The 18,681-nt window shown below is 37.8% G+C and overlaps 1 protein-coding gene across 1 annotated transcript in view; it reads right to left on the bottom strand.

The window, feature by feature from the left end:
• YTHDC2 (YTH N6-methyladenosine RNA binding protein C2) overlaps window positions 1-18,681 on the bottom strand; it is an 84,311-nt gene that overhangs the window by 35,103 nt on the left and 30,527 nt on the right. Inside the window, exons 12-18 of the mRNA XM_025860846.2 lie at window positions 18,579-18,644; window positions 6,295-6,473; window positions 5,942-6,038; window positions 5,774-5,861; window positions 5,607-5,687; window positions 3,519-3,601; window positions 130-235 (exon numbers count right to left, since the gene is read on the bottom strand). Coding sequence (XP_025716631.1) covers window positions 130-235; window positions 3,519-3,601; window positions 5,607-5,687; window positions 5,774-5,861; window positions 5,942-6,038; window positions 6,295-6,473; window positions 18,579-18,644 — 700 coding nt within the window. The remainder of the gene's footprint in view (window positions 1-129; window positions 236-3,518; window positions 3,602-5,606; window positions 5,688-5,773; window positions 5,862-5,941; window positions 6,039-6,294; window positions 6,474-18,578; window positions 18,645-18,681) is intronic.

Genomic DNA, 18,681 nt, shown 5'->3' with positions numbered 1-18,681 from the left:
CTCTCTATCTCATTCTCTCTCTCAAATAAATAAATAAAAATCCTTAAAAAAATTAAAAAAAAAAAAAGAAATGGTCCCTCTCCTCCCTCACCCATAAAAATACCCTTTTAGAGTTTAGTAAATTTCTACCTGTAATGGCACTCTCAAAAGTTCTGGAGTCTGAAATTCCAACATATTCTGGAATCGGAGTCTACTGAACAATCGGAAACAAATTCCAGGTCTGCATCTCCCTGCCCTTAAAAGTGAAATAAAAAATTAAGATTCAGACAAGGAATAAAGACTAGACCAAGGCAACTCTAAAAGCAGTGTGCTTCAGGAGACAGAGCAATGGAACAGTGTCAGGACATCTGAGTGTGATTCCCTCCTGTGATGTTTCTCCCCTCTGACTCTTTCCAGAAGGCACTTTATTCATCTGGGACTCATTCATAAAAATTCATGAATGACACCTACCTGATACACCTACTAGGGTATTGATAAAAACAAATTTGTAAGTGACATATATATGAAAGTGAGTAAAAATAATGAAAAAATACATGGGGATTTACATTTCATCAGCTTTACTCAACTGACACAAGCACCATGCTCAGGCCCACTGCTCAGAGCTATGCAAAGTAAGTATTACACAACTCCAAGGGAGTGGCATTTCCTGTCACCAGAGAGACTTGTATCATTTTCTGGGAAGTAGGAGAAAAACATCTTGAAGAAAAGCAGCCTCTCGTCATTTCCCCCAGAGTCACTGTATCAACCAATGAATGGCCAGGCTGAATATGCTAAGTGATAGAGATCCAGAAATAACCCTACCCTCACAAAGCTACAACACACTGTGATACAAGTTACAAACTGAGACATTGGACCACTGCTTCCTTCATCAGTACTGTCCTCACCATCAGCCCATCTGCTCTCCCTCCTATCCAGCCTCCTCTGAGACATTTCCACCCTTCGCCAGTCCTTAAATGATGTTCCTGTGAGGTTGGACCTCAGCCCTCTGCTCTCCTATTCCATCCTCTCTCCCAAGGGGATCATAATTATCCTCCTGCCTTCAATTTCCATCCACTGAGATCACTTCATCCTAACCCTACACCTATACTTCAGAAGCCTCTTAGCTCCACTTGGATTTTCCAGCCAACCCAAACTCAACACAACCAAAAGCTAATCCTTCTCAGCAACATAACCACTATTCTCATTTTCCCTGACACCACCGTCCACATAAGTTTCTAAGACAGACACCTGTATGACATCCTTGACTCCACACACTATTCCTCACCCCTGGACATACGATCACCAGTACTGCTCTCCTTAATACCCTCTACCACCGCTTTCCCAATCCAGACTATTATCATCTCTCCCTCATTGTAAATGCAAGTATTAATGAAAGAGCCTCCTACTGGGTCCTCCTGCCATCAGTTTTGTCTCTACCGATTCATTCTTCAAAAAGCTGAAACAATTCTAAAATCATGCCATCCTTTAGTTTATTAAGAAGAAAAAGAGAGAGGGGCCCCTGGGTGGCTCAGTAGTTAAGCATCTGCCCTCGGCTCAGGTCATGATCCCAGGGTCCTGGGATTGAGCCCCGCATTGGGCTCCCTGCTCTGCGGGAAGCCTGCTTTTCCCTCTCCCACTCCCCCTGCTTGTGTTCCCTCTCTTGCTGTGTCTCTCTCTATCAAATAAATAAATAAAATATTTTAAAAAAAGAAGAAGAAAAAGAGAGAGGAAACACAAATGATCCTTTAGGACATGTCCACAACTTACCTCTTTCTGCTCATTTTTCACTATTCTCCTCTAAAGTAAACTCCATCCAAACTTTGTTGCTCACTCTTGCCTGCAGGCCTTTGTGTATGCCTTGCCTCTGCTAGAAGAGCCTTTCCACAACACCTCTTTATTCGTATTTATCTCAGATTCTACCTTAACTCCTCTAAAAGCATTATCCAGTCATAGCACAAATCACATGGTATTAAAATTGCTTACTTTACTGGATTCCAAGACAGATTGCACCATTCCCCCCACCTCAAACTTTACTCATCAGACTACAGTTTATTCATCATCGCATCCCTAACACTTGCACAGTGATGGCTGTCAAAAAATATGTTGAAAAAGATGATGAGGAAAATTCCTACAATTTCTGATTTTCCTCCCAGATAATATACGATTAACTGCCTATAAATCTAGCTAGTGTATCAAGCCACCCCCTGTCATAAGAAAACAACAGGCACGGTAACAGCAACAAGCCCTCAAGAATGTTCTATGCCATTATAAAGTACAGGAATAAAGCATCCACCATCTTCAGCATATGAGGCACTGCTTTAGAGTCAGTACCTGATGTTTTCCTGTTAGTTAAAATGCAAAAAAATTAGTCAAATAATTACTGAAAAATAGGCTACTTTTTCACCTTCCCTTTTTTAAAAAAGAAAAGGTAATGCAAGCACATACTAAAATAAATAACCAAATTACAAAAAAGTAAAATGAAAATTAAATCTTCTTCCTTCAAAGAGCCCCACAAATTCTCCTTCTCAGAGCAACAATTGTTTTTTAATGTTTCTCTCAAATCTGACAATGCATTTCTGCCCTAAATATATACATACATATATCTATAGAAAACATATATTTAACACTATATATATTTAGCATTATATATATTTATTTAGCACATATATATATGTATATATATATATATATACTTACCACAAATACTATAGATGCATGTTCTACACCTTACTTTTTTCAATTAATAATATATTCTGAGAACTCATTCCATAACAATACATATATCCACATCTTTCCCTGTAACAGTTATCTAGTATACTATTGTATGGCTATAGCATAATTTATTTAACTACAATACTTCCAGAGTTTTCTCTATTACAAACAGTGCTGCGGAAAACATTCTTCAATACATGTCTGCGCACATGCACAGGTACACTCAGCATAAATGATGAGAAACAGAATCCACCAGCAAAGGGTAGATTTGGATAAAACAGTTTCAAACTGTCCTCTGAAGAAGTCACAGCAATTTATACTCATCAGTAAACTATGAAAGCCTACTGGACCATGCTTTTGCCAACTCTGTTGTAGGTACTGTTAAACATTTTCATCAATGCCAATCTGGCGATAAGCAAAAAAATTTCCTCATTAATTTGCACTTATTCTGGCATATATGAGGTGGTGTATGTGAGCTTAATGTGTTGGTCTTTATGAAGTGATTTTAAAGAGTTTTTTGCATAATACAGAAATTAGCCCTTTATCCTGTATTGCAAATGTTTAAAATATTTTCCTTTTTTGTTTTTTAACTTTCTTACATCTTCTGAGGACAGATTATACTAGTCAAAAATTAACATAACCTGAATTCAACTTTTAAAGAAAGTATTAAAATGGCTTGCTTTGCAAAAACAATATAAGAATTAAGACTAACATGAAAATTTTAACATTTTACATAGAAAGCGGAATAGACATTAAATACGTACATGTCAAAATGTTTCCATTTTACAGGCAACTGAGTGAATAAATGTACATTAAATATACATTACCTGCCTTTTCGTTGTATGGCACTAGCTTTGGAAATCCACACCATTTTTAACATTGTAACAAAATTCAGTGCATCAAAGGATTTCTGTAATATTTAAGTTATCTTCATATTAAAACTTTGATAAAAAGTGCTTAAGAAGAAATAGCAAGAAATACTATGAATATATTTTAACATGCCAAGTTTAATTCAAGGCCCTTCTTGATTAGGTAAGTAGGATGGGGCACAGATTAAAAAAAAAAAACAATCCAGATCTCTGGTTACAAACATTCTAAGGAAAAAGAATGAAAAACTGAGAAGAGCTGTAAAAACTTTCTCATTCCATGCCTTGCTTACTTATTTCTCTCTGCTACAGTTGGATAATAGCAGTCAGTACTCATAGACATCAAGACTGAAGAAAAACTCATCTACTCTCTTGAGGTCATTTCCTATCAGATTTCTATCACCACGAGGAATAGGAGTGATCAGGGAAAGACAGTTTCTAAAATATGTGCCAGGGAACTGATCTGGAGGAATGAGAATAACAATAATCGCTGAACCAATCTTATCCCCAAGGTGAAGAATTTTTAATCCTTTCCATTTTACCCCCTACTGAGCTACTAAGGCAGTAAGCCTATCCAGAATGTTACAAAAGAGAAAGTAAAAAAGAACCATTATTACCCTTATATTCCCTAAACAATCTAAAGCCAAAATTTACTGTAGAGAAAGATTTTAGAAGAATGCATTCCTAACTAGAATATATAATTAATCATTCAGTGACTTACACTTTCCCTTTCATAAAATAGCTATATAGGGCAAATACAAATGTGTTCTCATAATAGTTGAATTATGGGATTTTTAGAAAAGATGATACTTATGTAGTTTTCAATAAAATGTCACATTTATCAGTTTTGTATGTAAAATAACTTCTGACACTACCATCATGTTCTAAACTGGGGTTTACGTGATAAATGGCACCCACAGAAATTAATTTCTAAAATATTCAAAATCCACTTCATCAGCTTTACATAATTTCAGGGCAATAAAATCTGAATTTTCACTGACTCACCCAGACTTTTAGTGATAATCCTATCATTATCCTCTTATAAAAGGTATATATCCATCATTATCCTCTTACAAAAAATAAAATGTATCCCTTCTTTATAGTATACAACTATACTGAAACGTCTACATTTTATAAAATTTTATTTTCTATAAGATATTCCTAAAAATTCCACTGAAAACATTATAAAGCAATTAACAAATGTTTCCCACATTAAAACACGATCATTTCTAGCCACCAGAACAGACATCATTTGCTTTCCACAACAGAGACAGTATCTTTCCTTGAAAAGCAACCACCTCTATATCACTTTCCATTCTTTCAGTGAAAGGATCTGCCAAAGTGAAGGGTATTGAGGACTGCTGAGCATTCCAATGCTAAAAGAAAATAAATGCTGTCTTTTCTTTACATCAGGGTTGGAGTAAATATTTTAGCCTTTGTAGAGCGTCTCTGTCGTAACAATGCCAGTTGCAGTGTGAAAGCAACCACAGACAACAGGTAAAAGAGTGAACAGGACAGTGTTCCAGTGAAATTTATTTTTATAAAAGCAGGCACTGGACCCGTGCGGCTGCTCACTGGCATTTGCTGAACTCTGGTTCTGACTCCGGCTCACTGTCTCAGGATGGTTCTCTCGAACGAAATATCTTTTGAATACCTACTATACATGTGGAGCCCTAGAGGTTAACACTGAACAAGAGGGACATGGTGCATGCCCACATGCAGAAGGAAAGAAGGAAAGCATACAAAATATGTAATCCAATTCTCACACTGTGACAAATTTTCAGTGTAACTAGCCAACCCTTTACTTTCTTCTTGGTATTTAATCAGCAGGAGCTATTTTTTTTTTTTTTTGTATAATCTGTTACAATAACTAGCTCCTACATTCTGAATTGCTTAAAGTAAAATCTTTACTTTAGAGAAATCAACGATTACTATTGTTAAATTCATGCAGAACCAGAAATCTTCCCATTAAAGTGAATTATAAAAGCATTTATTGGAAAGTAACATAACCTTCTTCATTTAAACAAAATACAACTTATCCGTACATACCTCTTTCACCTTACCAGAATCAATAACAAAGACAACATCGTTCACTGTGATGCTGGTTTCAGCAATATTGGTGGAAAGGATCTGCAAGGGGATGTTACGTTACAGTTAATAGGAACACAGGACCAATGGCTAATGAAATGGACAAAAGAAAATTTTATGAAGCTTACTATTTTTCGAACACCAGCAGGTGGGTTTTTTAATACTTTCTTTTGATCAGATGTTTGCATATTTGAATGAAGCATAAAGACTTGGTATCTGTTGACAGTGGAAAGGGAAAATACACTATGGTACCTATCTGTTACTTAAAGCAACAAATACAAAGCTTTAGCTTTTACCTATGTGTGTTGTCAGCAAACCGCTTGTCATCAAACAGGATGCGATCCTTCAGTCCAACAATTTCATCATATCCAGGTAGGAAAATTAATATTGCACCTTGGAGAAGAAGGATTTTTTTTTTTAAATATTAAATCTCTGGTTTTACAAACCAGAACCAATCAACAGGCCCAGCTACAATGAGCTACCATCACGAGTTTTCAAATACTGATAAACTGTAATACTTAATGACACTTAGAGACTATTTATGCAATATTGCCAATGGAATTCTGTAGAAATCTGTACATGCAAAATACTAATTTTGAAATCAAAGTATACACTGGTATTCCAGTTATTTTAGACAGTACTTATTTACCAGCATCACAACCATGGCAGATATTGTATAGAAGGTGCATGATCAAATCCAAGTCTACTTTTTCATCATCAAAACTGTGATGATAAGCTTTCAGGAGCTCTCTGTCTTCTGCACTGAGGTCACTTCCGTTTGTGTGAACCAGAGAACTTTCATCTAGATTTCCAAATTCCAGTGAAGCACTTAAAAAAAAGAAAAAAATGACCAACTCAATTTTCATCAAAAAGAGTACTCCTTTAAGGCCAATGATTCCCAGGGTGTCCTTCCTCAAATTCTGAATATACCCTAAGGAGGTAAGTGATACTTAATTTCCTAGCTACAGTTCATGTTTTGGCTAACAGTACATTATCCAAAGTAAAATTTGTCACTAAGTGCTTTCTGAAAACACAATCTGAAGATATTTCTCTAAAGAAAACATACAAATGGCCAATAAACACATTGAAAAGATGCTGGACATCTATACTCATCAGAGAAATGAAAATCAAAACCACAATGAGATACCACTCATTACACCCATTAGGATGACTATAATCAAAAGACAGAGGAAAGTGTTAAAAGAGGGTAAAAGAGGGTGTGGAGAAATTGTAACCATCGTACATTGTTAGTAAGAACATAAAATGGTAAAGCCACTTTGAAAAACAATGTGGCGGGGGGGCGGAGCAAGATGGTGGAGGAGTAGGAGACCTGGATTTCGTCTGGTCTCAGGAATTCAGCTGAATAGGGATCAAACCATTCTAAACACCTACGAACTCAACAGAAGACCAAAGAAGAGAGCAGCAACAATTCTCTGAACAGAGAAGCGACCACTTACTGGAAGGACAAAACGACAAAACGATAAAAATCACCTCAGCAAAAAGAATAAGAGGTAGTACCATCTGCCAGGGACATACTCAATACACACATTAGTATGATGTTGGACCTAGAGTTCAGAATCATGACTTTAAAGATACTAGCTGGGCTTGAAAAAAGCGTGGAAGTTATTAGAGAAACCTTTTTGGAGAAATAAAAGAACTAAAATCTAACCAAGTCGAAATCAAGAAGGCTATTAATAAGGTCCAATCAAAAATGGGGGCACTAACTGCTAGGATAAATGAGGCAGAAGAGAGAATCAGCAATATAAAAGACCAAATGATGGAAAATAAAGAGGCTGAGAAAAAGAGAGATAAACAACTACTGGATCACGAGGCCAGAATTCGAGAGATAAGCGATACGATAAGATGAAACAACATTAGAATAATTGGGATCCTAGAAGAAGAAGAAAGAGAGAGAGGGGCAGAAGGTATACTGGAGCAAATTATAGCAGAGAACTTCCCTAATGTGGGGAAGGAAACAGGCATCAAAATCCAGGAGGCACAGAGAACACCTCTCAAAATCATAAAAATAGGTTGACACCCCGACATCTAATAGTAAAACTTACGAGTCTCAGAGACAAAGAGAAAATCCTGAAAGCAGCTCTGGAGAAGAGAACTGTAACCTACAATGGTAGAAACGTTAGACTGGCAACAGACCTATCCACAGAGACCTGGCAGGCTAGAAAGGACTGGCATGATATCTTCAGAGCACTAAACGAGAAAAATATGCAGCCAAGAATACTCTATCCAGCTAGGCTGTCATTGAAAATAGAAGGAGAGATCAAAAGCTTCCAGGACAAACAAAAACTAAAGGAATTTGCAAACACAAAACCAGCCCTCCAAGAAATATTGAAAGGGGTCCTTTAAGCAAAGAGAGAGCCTAAAAGCAGCATAGATCAGAAAGGAACACAGACAATATACAGTAACAGTCACCTTACAGGCAATACAATGGCACTAAATTCATACCTTTCAATAGTTACCCTGAATGTAAATGGGCTCAAGGCCCCAATCAAAAGACACAGGCTATCAGATTGGATTAAAAAACAAGACCCATCAATATGCTGTCTGCAAGAGACTCGTTTTAGACCCAAAGACACCCCCAGATTGAAAGTGAGGGGGTGGAAAACCATTTACCATGCGAATGGACACCAAAAGAAAGCTGGGGTGGCAATCCTTATATCGGACAAATTAGATTTTAAAACAAAGACTGTAATAAGAGATGAAGAAGGACACTATATCCTACTTAAAGGGTCTATCCAACAAGAAGATCTAACAACTGTAATTATCTATGCCCCTAACATGGGAGCAGCCAATTATATAAGGCAATTAATAACAAAAGCAGAGAAACACATTGACAACAATACAATAGTAGTGGGGGACTTTAACACTCCCCTGACTGAAATGGACAGATCATCTAAGCAAAAGATCAATAAGAAAATAGACTTAAATGACACACTGGACCAAATGGACTTCACAGACATATTCAGAACATTCCATCCCAAAGCAACGGAACACACATTCTTCTCTAGTGCCCATGGAACATTCTCCAGAATTGATCACATCCTAGGTCACAAATCAGGTCTCAACCGATACCAAAAGATTGGGATTATTCCCTACATATTTTCAGACCACAATGCTTTGAAACTAGCAAAAGATTGGGATTATTCCCTGCATATTTTCAGACCACAATGCTTTGAAACTAGAACTCAATCACAAGAGGAAAGTCAGAAAGAACTCAAATACATGGAGGTTAAAGAGCATCCAACTAAAGAATGAATGGGTCAACCAGGAAATTAAAGAAGAATTTAAAAAATTCATGGAAACCAATGAAAATGAAAACACAACTGTTCAAAATCTTTGGGATACAGCAAAGGCGGTCCTGAGAGGAAAGTATTTAGCAATACAAGCCTTTCTCAAGAAACAAGAAAGGTCTCAAATACACAACCTAACCCTACACCTAAAGGAGCTGGAGAAAGAACAGCAAATGAAGCCTACACCCAGCAGGAGAAGAGAAATAATAAAGATCAGAGCAGAACTCAATGAAATAGAAACCAAAAGAACAGTAGAACAGATCAACCAAACTAGGAGCTGGTTCTTTGAAAGAATTAACAAGATTGATAAACCCCTGGCCAGACTGTTCAAAAAGAAAAGAGAAATGACCCAAATCAACAAAATCATGAATGAAAGAGGAGAGATCACAACCAACGCCAAAGAAATATAAGCAATTATAAGAACATATTATGAGCAACTCTATTCCAGCAAATTAGATAACGTGAAAGAAATGGGTGCATTCCTAGAGATGTATCAACTACCAAAATTGAACCAGGAAGAAATAGAAAACCTGAACAGACCTATACCCACTAAGGAAATTGAAGCAGTCATCAAAAATCTCCCAACAAACAAAAGCCCAGGGCCAGTTGGCTTCCCAGGGGAAACTATCAAACATTTCAAGAATTAATACCTATTCTCCTGAAACTGTTCCAAAAACAGAAATGGAAGGAAAACTTCCAAACTTCTTTTATGAGGCCACCATTACCTTGATCCCAAAACCAGACAAAGACCCCATCAAAAAAGAGAATTACAGACCAATATCCTTGATGAACGTGGATGCAGAAATTCCCACCAAAATACTAGCCAATAGGATCCAACAGTATATTAAAAGGATTATTCACCACGACCAAGTGGGATTTATCCCTGGGCTGCAAGGCTGGTTCAACATCCGCAAATCAATCAACGTGATACAATACATTAACAAAAGAAAGAACAAGAATCATATGGTCCTCTCAATAGATGCAGAAAAAGCATTTGACAAAGTACAGCATCCTTTCTTGATCAAAACTCTTCAGAGTATAGGGATAGAGGGTACATACCTCAATATCATAAAAGCCATCTATGAAAAACCTACAGCGAATATCATTCTCAATGGGGAAAGCCTGAGAGCTTGTCCCCTAAGGTCAGGAACGCGGCAGGGATGTCCACTATCACCACTGCTATTCAACATAGTAGTAGAAGTCCTAGCCACAGCAATCAGACAACAAAAAGAAATCAAAGGCATCCAAATCGGCAAAGAAGAAGTCAAACTCTCACTCTTTGCAGATGATAGGATATTGTATGTGGAAAACCCAAAAGACTCCACCCTAAAACTGCTAGAACTCATACAGGAATTCAATAAAGTAGCAGGATATAAAATCAGTGCACAGAAATCAGTGGCATTCCTATACACCAACAACAAGACAGAAGAGAGACAGATCAAGGAGTCGATCCCATTTACAATTGCACCCAAAACCATAAGATACCTAGGAATAAATCTAAACAAAGAGGCAAAGGATCTGTATTCAGAAAACTATAAAATACTCATGAAAGAAATTGAAGAAGACACAAAGAAATGGAAAAATGTTCCATGCTCATGGATTGGAAGAACCAATATTGTGAAGATGTCAATGCTACCTAGAGCAATCTACACATTCAATGCAATCCCCATCAAAATACCATCCACTTTTTTCAAAGAAATGGAACAAATAATCCTAAAATTTGTATGGAACCAGAAGAGACCCCGAATACCCAGAGGAATCTTGAAAAAGAAAAGCAAAGCTGGCGGCATCATAATTCCGGACTTCCAGCTCTATTACAAAGCTGTCATCATCAACACAGTATGGTACTGCCACAAAAACAGACACATAGATCAATGGAACAGAATCGAGAGTCCAGAAATGGACCCTCAACTCTATGGTCAACTTATCTTTGACAAAGCAGGCAAGAATGTCCAATGGCAAAAGACAGTCTCTTCCACAAATGGTGTTGGGAAAATTGGACAGCCACATGCAGAAGAAGGAAACTGGACCATTTCCTTACCCCACACACAAAAACAGACTCCAAATGGTTGAAAGACCTAAACGTGAGACAGGAGTCCATCAAAATCCTAAAGGAGAACACAGGTGGCAACCTTTTCGACCTCAGCCGCAGCAACTTCTTCCTAGAAACATCGCCAAAGGCAAGGGAAGCAAGGGCAAAAATGAACTATTGGGATTTCATGAAGATAAAAAGCTTTTGCACAGCAAAAGAAACAGTCCACAAAACCAAAAGACAACCGACAGAATGGGAGAAAATATTTGCAAATGACATATCAGATAAAGGGCTAGTATCCAAAATCTATAAAGAACTTATCAAACTCAACACCCAAAGAATAACTAATCCAATCAAGAAATGGGCAGAAGACATGAACAGACATTTTTCCAAAGAAGACATCCAAATGGCCAACAGACACATGAAAAAGTGCTCAACATCCCTCGGCATCAGGGAAAACCAAATCAAATCCTCAATGAGATACCACCTCACACCAGTCAGAATGGCTAAAATTAACAAGTCAGGAAACGACAGATGTTGGCGAGGATGTGGAGAAAGGGGAACCCTCCTACACTGTTGGTGGGAATGCAAGCTGGTGCAACCCCTGTGGAAAACAGTATGGGGGTTCCTCAAACAGTTGAAAATAGAGCTACCATACGATCCAGCAATTGCACTACTGGGTATTTACCACAGAGATACAAATGTAGGGATCCGAAGGGGTACGTGCACCCCAATGTTTATAGCAGCAATGTCCACAATAGCCAAACTATTGAAAGAGCCAAGATGTCTGTCGACAGATGAATGGATAAAGAAGATGTGGTATATATACACAATGGAATATTGTGCAGCCATAAAAAGGAACGAGATCTTGCCATTTCCAATGACATGGATAGAAGTGGAGGGTGCAATGCTGAGTGAAATAAGTCAAACAGAGAAAGACATGTATTATATGACCTCGCTGATATGAGGAATTTTTAACCTCAGGAAACAAACTGAGGGTTGCTGGAGTGGTTGGGGGTGGGAGGGATGGGGTGGCTGGGTGATAGACATTGGGGAGGGTATGTGCTATGGTGAGCGCTGTGAATTGTGCAAGACTGTTGAATCACAGATCAGTACTTCTGAAACAAATAATGCAATATATGTTAAGAAAAAAAAGAAGAAGGTAGCAGGAGGGGAAGAATGAAGGGGAGTAAGTCGGAGGGCGAGACGAACCATGAGAGACGATGGACTCTGAAAAACAAACTGAGGTTTCTAGAGGGGAGGGGGTGGGGGGATGGGTTAGCCTGGTGATGGGTATTAAAGAGGGCACGTTCTGCGTGGAGCACTGAGTGTTATGCACAAACAATGAATCATGGAACACTACATCAAAAACTAATGATGTAATGTATGGTGATTAACATAACAATAAATATTAAAAAATAAAAAAAAAATGTGGCAGTTCCTCAAAATGTTAAATACAGTATTACCTGATGCCCCAGCAATTCTACTCTTAGGTATATAAACAAGAGAAATGAAAATATATGTCCACATATACTGGTGTACACAAATGTTCATACCAGTATTATTCATAACTGCCATAAAGTGGAAACCACCCAAATGTTCATCAATTGAAGACGAGTTAAACAAACTGTGATCTAGCCTTAGAACAGAGTATCACTCAGTCAGAAAAAGGATGTTACAACATGAATGGATGAACCTTGAAAACATTATACGAAGTGATAGAAGCCAATCACAAAAAGACTACGTACTATATCATCCCACTTAGATTAAGTGTATGGAATAGACAAATCTATAGAAAGACAAAGTAGACTAGTTGCCTAGGACTGGAAGAACTGGGGAAGATGAGGAGTGCTTGCTAATGATTATAGGGTTTTCTGGGGGGTGGTGATGAAAATGTTCTCAAAATTGATTGTCCTAATAACTGCATTACATGGGGCACCTGGGTGGCTCAGTCTGTTAAGCCTCCCACTCTTGGTTTTGGCTCAGGTCACGATCTCAGGGTCGTTGAGATCAATCCCGGTGTCACGCTCTGCACTCAGTGCAGAGTCTGCTCAAGATTCTCTCTCTCTCCCTCTCCTTCTGTCCCTCCCCCTGCTTGCGCTCTAAATAAATAAATATATAAATAAATAAATAAAATCTTTTTAAAAAACTGCATAACATGGCAGACATACTAAAAGTCACTGAATTGTACACTTCAATGGGTAAATTACATGGTTGTGAACTTCACCTCAATAAAATTTAAAACACACAAACCTTTGATCATTTGTATTTTTTTTCTTTTCATTTAAATTCAATTAATTAACATATAACGTATTACTGGTTTCAGGGGTACAGGTCTATGATTCATCAGTCTTATATAATACCCAGTGCTCATTATATTATATGCCTCATTTGTATTTTCTTAATAGATTGTTTGTAATTATTCACTCTTATAAACAAAACTCGGAAGCAAAGTCCACATTTAAAACAAAACAAAACAAAACAATTCTGCAGGTACCAACTTAACATGACTGCTATTTGGTTATTCCATACTAAAAGCAGATTGATTGGCTATTTTCTAAAAGCCCAGAATCAGCATAAATTACTGAAACAATAGCTTGCTTCTTCATCCCATATGTAAAAATATAACCTTCTGCCATCCCTAGTAACCATCAATAAGATTCCTAGGAAGTTCAAATCAGCCCAATTTCTCCTAAAGAGCTTAGCAGAAAAGTAACTAAGCCTGTTTTTAGGAGGGAAAATATTAAAATTATAACTGCGTTATTTTAAATTTTAAGATTCATTTTAAAACATTCCAATTTTTTTGCTTTCTTACTTCTTAACAGGTAAATGAAGAGGTATTATGTCCTTTGTTTAAAGCTCTAACTTTAGGGGTGCCTGGGTGGCTCAGTTGGTTAAGTGTCTGCCTTCGAGGCTCAGGTCATGATCCCATGGTCCTGGATCAAGCCATACTAGGCTCCCTGCTCAGCAGGATGCCTGCTTCTCCTTCCCCTTCTGCCCCCCCAATTCATGTTCTTGCTCCCTCTGCTCTCTCTCAAATAAATAAAAAAATCTTTAAAAAAAAAAAAATAAAACTCTGGGGCGCCTGGGTGGCTCAGTCGTTAGGTGTCTGCCTTCGGCTCAGGTCATGATCCCAGGGTCCTGGGCTCGAGCCCCGCATTGGGCTCCCTGCTCAGCAGAGGCCTGCTTCTTCCTCTCCCACTCCCCCTGCTTATGTTCCCTCTCTCGCTGTTTCTCTGTCAAATAAATAAATGAAATCTTTTAAAAAATAAATAAATAAAGCTCTAACTTTATATATCAATTATCAATAATCTGGCAAACATCATAAATTTAATTTTAAATATTTGAAATTTGTAATTGATAACATCATGACCTGTAGAATAAAAAGAAAGCCCAGTTAGGTAGGATAATTAGAATACTATCCAGACAACCACTACTTGGTACTCTGCAGTGTCTACTGAGCTATTCCCAGCACCCTAAGAATGTCTGGAACATTCAAAGCATTAGCACTAAAAGGACTGCAAGTTCTGGGTACGATTATTGAAATGACAACAAAACCTGCCTACCATAATTAGCATTTGGGTCTGCTAAGAACTTTGTGACTCTAACCTTCATTATCATTTAATGAAATTAAAATGACAAGACTAATTTCATACTTCAAACATTCACTTCATCTGAGACTGTATCTATAGAATAAAATACAAAAACCCAACTCAAATAAAACATTTTTATGTTCTTCTATAAAAGATACCTTAATATATTTTAACCTCAGATTCATTTTTTTCTTTTTTCTTATAGGTTGAAAACAAATGCTATCAATGTATTATAAAACATGTTTTCTTTAGATATCTTTTCCTTTAAAATTATCTTTTTCTTTTCTTTAGATAGCTAATCTAAAATCTACATAATCTACCTAAGTATCTAACCTAACTTTAGCTAAAACCTTTAATTGCCTAAATGAAGGATTTGCTTCATAGGATTTTCAAAGTATTGTCTGATTCTTTTCTTTAAATCAAAGTAATACAGGGGTACCTGGGTGGCTCAGTCAGTTAAGCGTCTGCCTTCAGCTCAGGTCATGATCCCAGGGTCCTGGGATCGAGCCCCGCACCGGGCTCCCTGCTCAGCGGGGAGTCTGCTTCTCCCTCTCCCACTAGCCCCCGCTTGTGTTCCCTCTCTCGCTGTGTCTCTGTCAAACAAATAAAAATCTTTAAATAAATAAATAAAAGTAATACATATACGTAGTGTTAATAAACAAACGGTTTTGTAGAATTTACAACAAAAAACCCTCTTTATACACAGACACGTTGCCTAGGACTTTTTCAATTCTTTTAGCCATTTCTTTTGGTATTTGCGGCCATATTTCCAAGCAACATGCACCTTCCGCTACTTACTGATTTAATAATTTCATCATTATCTGTGAACCTCTATTCATGAAAACTTAGGTCACCACCTCCGCTCCCGCCCACTTTCCACCCACAGAGGTCCATACAATTTTCATTACATCTTCATTTGGCCTTTACTACCACTACACAAACATTACTTACCACTGAGCCAAAGCCCAACAGCAAACTGATTACACTTCCTTTCTTCTGTTCTTCTTTTGGGTTTTCCTCAAGTAATTAATGTCTAATTTTTATTTGCTTAGTTTTCTGTGTACTTACCACTAATTCTTCCCAAAGTCTAACAAGATTCCTAAAGCCTTTTTTTTTTTTTAAAGCTTTTATTTATTTGACAGAGAGACAGGGAGAGAGGGAACACAAGCAGGGGGAGTGGAAGAGGGAGAAGCAGGCTTCCCTCGGAGCAGGGAGCCTGATGAGGGGCTCGATCCCAGGACCCTGGGATCATGACCTGAGCTGAAGGCAGCCGCTTAACAACTGAGCCACCCAGGTGCCCCTAAAGCCTTTTTACTAAGGTCAGAAACATCAGGTCATCTCCCCTCCTTCCCTCCTCTCCCCATACCACACCCCCTACCCCAGCACTGCTCAGGAGCTCTCCTAGGAGACTTGGCCTAGTGGCTAGCAGGAAGCTGTCACAGTAACACTGCTCCTCACTGGCACACTGAGCAATTCTTTCACTACCTCCTGTGCTTGGTCGCTGTTTTCCTGTTTTATTTTACTTCTTCATTTTTGTGGAGCACGTTCTCTAAACCTTCCTGGTAAAGGATATATAGGAAATAAATTGTCTTATCTTTCTTCCACAATTTTCCATCTCTTGTCCTTTTATCCTGGTTTGTGAGCCAATTTTCTCAACTTTATCTTGACACCCTTCTGAATTTTTTCTATCATCTCTTTAATTTGTAAGAGCTTTTTCTTATTTATTCAGTCTCTCAACAAATATTCACTGAACATCTACTATATCCGGGCTCTGTCCCTGAACAAAAGAGACAAGGAGCTTACTAAAGTCTAGTGGAGCAAAGAGACAGACAATAAATCATGAATACAGTAAGTAAGTACATAATTTATCAGAGAGTGGCCAGCAATTGCACTATTAGCTATTTACCCCAAAGATACAAATGGAGTGATCCAAAGGGGCACCTGCACCCCAATGTTCAGAGCAGCAATGTCCACAATAGCCAAACTGTGGAAAGAGCTGAGATGCCCTTCAACAGATGAATGGATAAAGAAGATGCAGTTCATATATACAATGGAATATTACTCAGCCATCAAAGAGAATGAGATCTTGCCATTTGCATCAACATGGATGGAACTGGAGAATATTATGCTAAGCAAAATAAGTCAATTAAAGAAAGACAATTATCATATGATCTCACTCATATGGAATTTAAGAAACAAAACAGAGGATCATAGGGGAAGAGAGGAAAAAATAAAACAAGACATAATCAGAGAGGCAGACAAACCATAAGAAACTCTTAATCACAGGAAACAAACTGAGGGTTACTAGAGGGGAGAAGAGGGAGGATGGAGCAACTGGGTGATGGGCAGTAAGAAGGGCACAGGATATAATAAGCACTGGGTATTATATACGACTGATGAATCACCAAACTCTACCTCTGAAACTAATAAAACGTTATACGTTAATTAATTGAATTTAAATTTTAAAAAAGCTAAAAAAGAAAAATAAGATGAATAAGTTCTGAAAAAAATAAAAAAACAAAACAAAACAAAAAGACTGATGAATCACTGAACTCCACCTCTGAAACTAATACACTATATGTTAATTAACTGAATTTAAATTTTAAAAAAGAAAAAAAGTGTATCAGAGGGTGGCAGGTCCTACAGACAAAAGAAAAAGTAGAATAGGTTAAGAAGGATGAATAGCACAAGGAGGTAGACTACAACAACAGGATATTTTTAGGTAGCCCTCATGAAGATAAAATCTGAATAAAGATTTGTGTTCTGTTCCTGTTTTGTAACACACTGTTTCGTAACACACTGTTTCTGTTTTATGAATATTTTCTATTAGTTTTTGAAGTTTTCTTCTGGTCACTGATGCTTAGTCCATCCAAGTTCCAGGGTTTTTTGTGGCTACTGTTGTTTGCTTGTGGGTGCTTCTCCCCCTCACAGACGCCTGGTGCTCAATCCTTAGCAGTTTGCTCATCTTCAAAGAGAAGGCACAAAAACCCTCCACGTGCACAAGAGGGGATTGTTGTGCTATCTGGCTTACAGATGGTCCTTTCACTGAAGGAATACCAAACTTTCCATATTTCCAATTCTTTTCCATAGGCTTGGTCTATTCTCCCAGGAAAGAATTCTCACATTTTCTGCTGAAGAACATAAGCTTCAAACAGGAAACAGTGACGGGACAGCAGCGGAATGGGCTGAACGGTATCTCAACCTTCAGTCTGTCAGGAGACTTTTCTATTTGATGCCTCACTCCCACTCTCCCATTGCGCCTGGGAGCCCCAAGTCCAAAGCTTCTGTGGCTTAATTTTTTAATAAACTTCCCACTTCCTGCCGAGGTGGGGAAGGGAGAGCTCATCTAATGGCAGGGGAGGTGGGAATCGGGAATTCTAAATGTTCCTCATAGAGAATTTCAATCAAGTCTGGGTGGGTTTTTTGGAGTTTTTTTTTGGTTTTGGCCCTTTCTTTCACTGTCCTTCAGATGTAGTTAAGTGACCCTCTAAGAAGCTAAAATGAGTTTGTTTCTCACTGGCACTACCCTCTGCAGGCATTGAGCTTTCAGTTTTCTCAGCTCTGCTAAGTCAAATACCATTGATCCATTAGCCTTTTATTACCCCAAAATTTACTCCTGTGTTCCATCAGGTGCTAGGCCCTCTTCCAATCTCTCTGACTTTGTTAGCCTGCACACTTTATATTCCTTCCTTACCATTTCAATAAGGCTTTGGGAAAATGCAAAGATAAATTACATGTGGTGTATCTACCATGTTTAACTGAAAATCCCCCTTCTGTTTTTCAAAATGAAATAAAGTATTAGAGCACACTGGATCTTATTGGCACCCTACCAAAAACAAAAAACAAAATCAGACAAAAATTCCTTAGAATTCAAAAAAAAGAAAAAAGAAAATCTCTGCATAAGAGACTATAGCCTACCTACCTTGTCACAGTCCATGATTTACATGGACTTCTTTTAAAAAAGAAGTGAGGGTTAATTAAACACAGTATAAAGTTTTACCTGTAAGATTCGAGAAGATCCACAATTTCAGTCTGTCCAAAGTGTTTAGCCCAATCTAAAGCCATCCTGCCAAAATTCAAAGAGATCAGATTTAGACAGAGAA

This window comes from Callorhinus ursinus, unplaced genomic scaffold (assembly GCF_003265705.2).
Source record: "Callorhinus ursinus isolate GAN/ISIS: 27379988/994484 unplaced genomic scaffold, GSC_fseal_2.0 scaffold160, whole genome shotgun sequence".
NCBI classification, from domain to species: Eukaryota; Metazoa; Chordata; class Mammalia; order Carnivora; family Otariidae; genus Callorhinus; species Callorhinus ursinus.
This window is presented reverse-complemented; position numbering and strand designations above follow the sequence as displayed.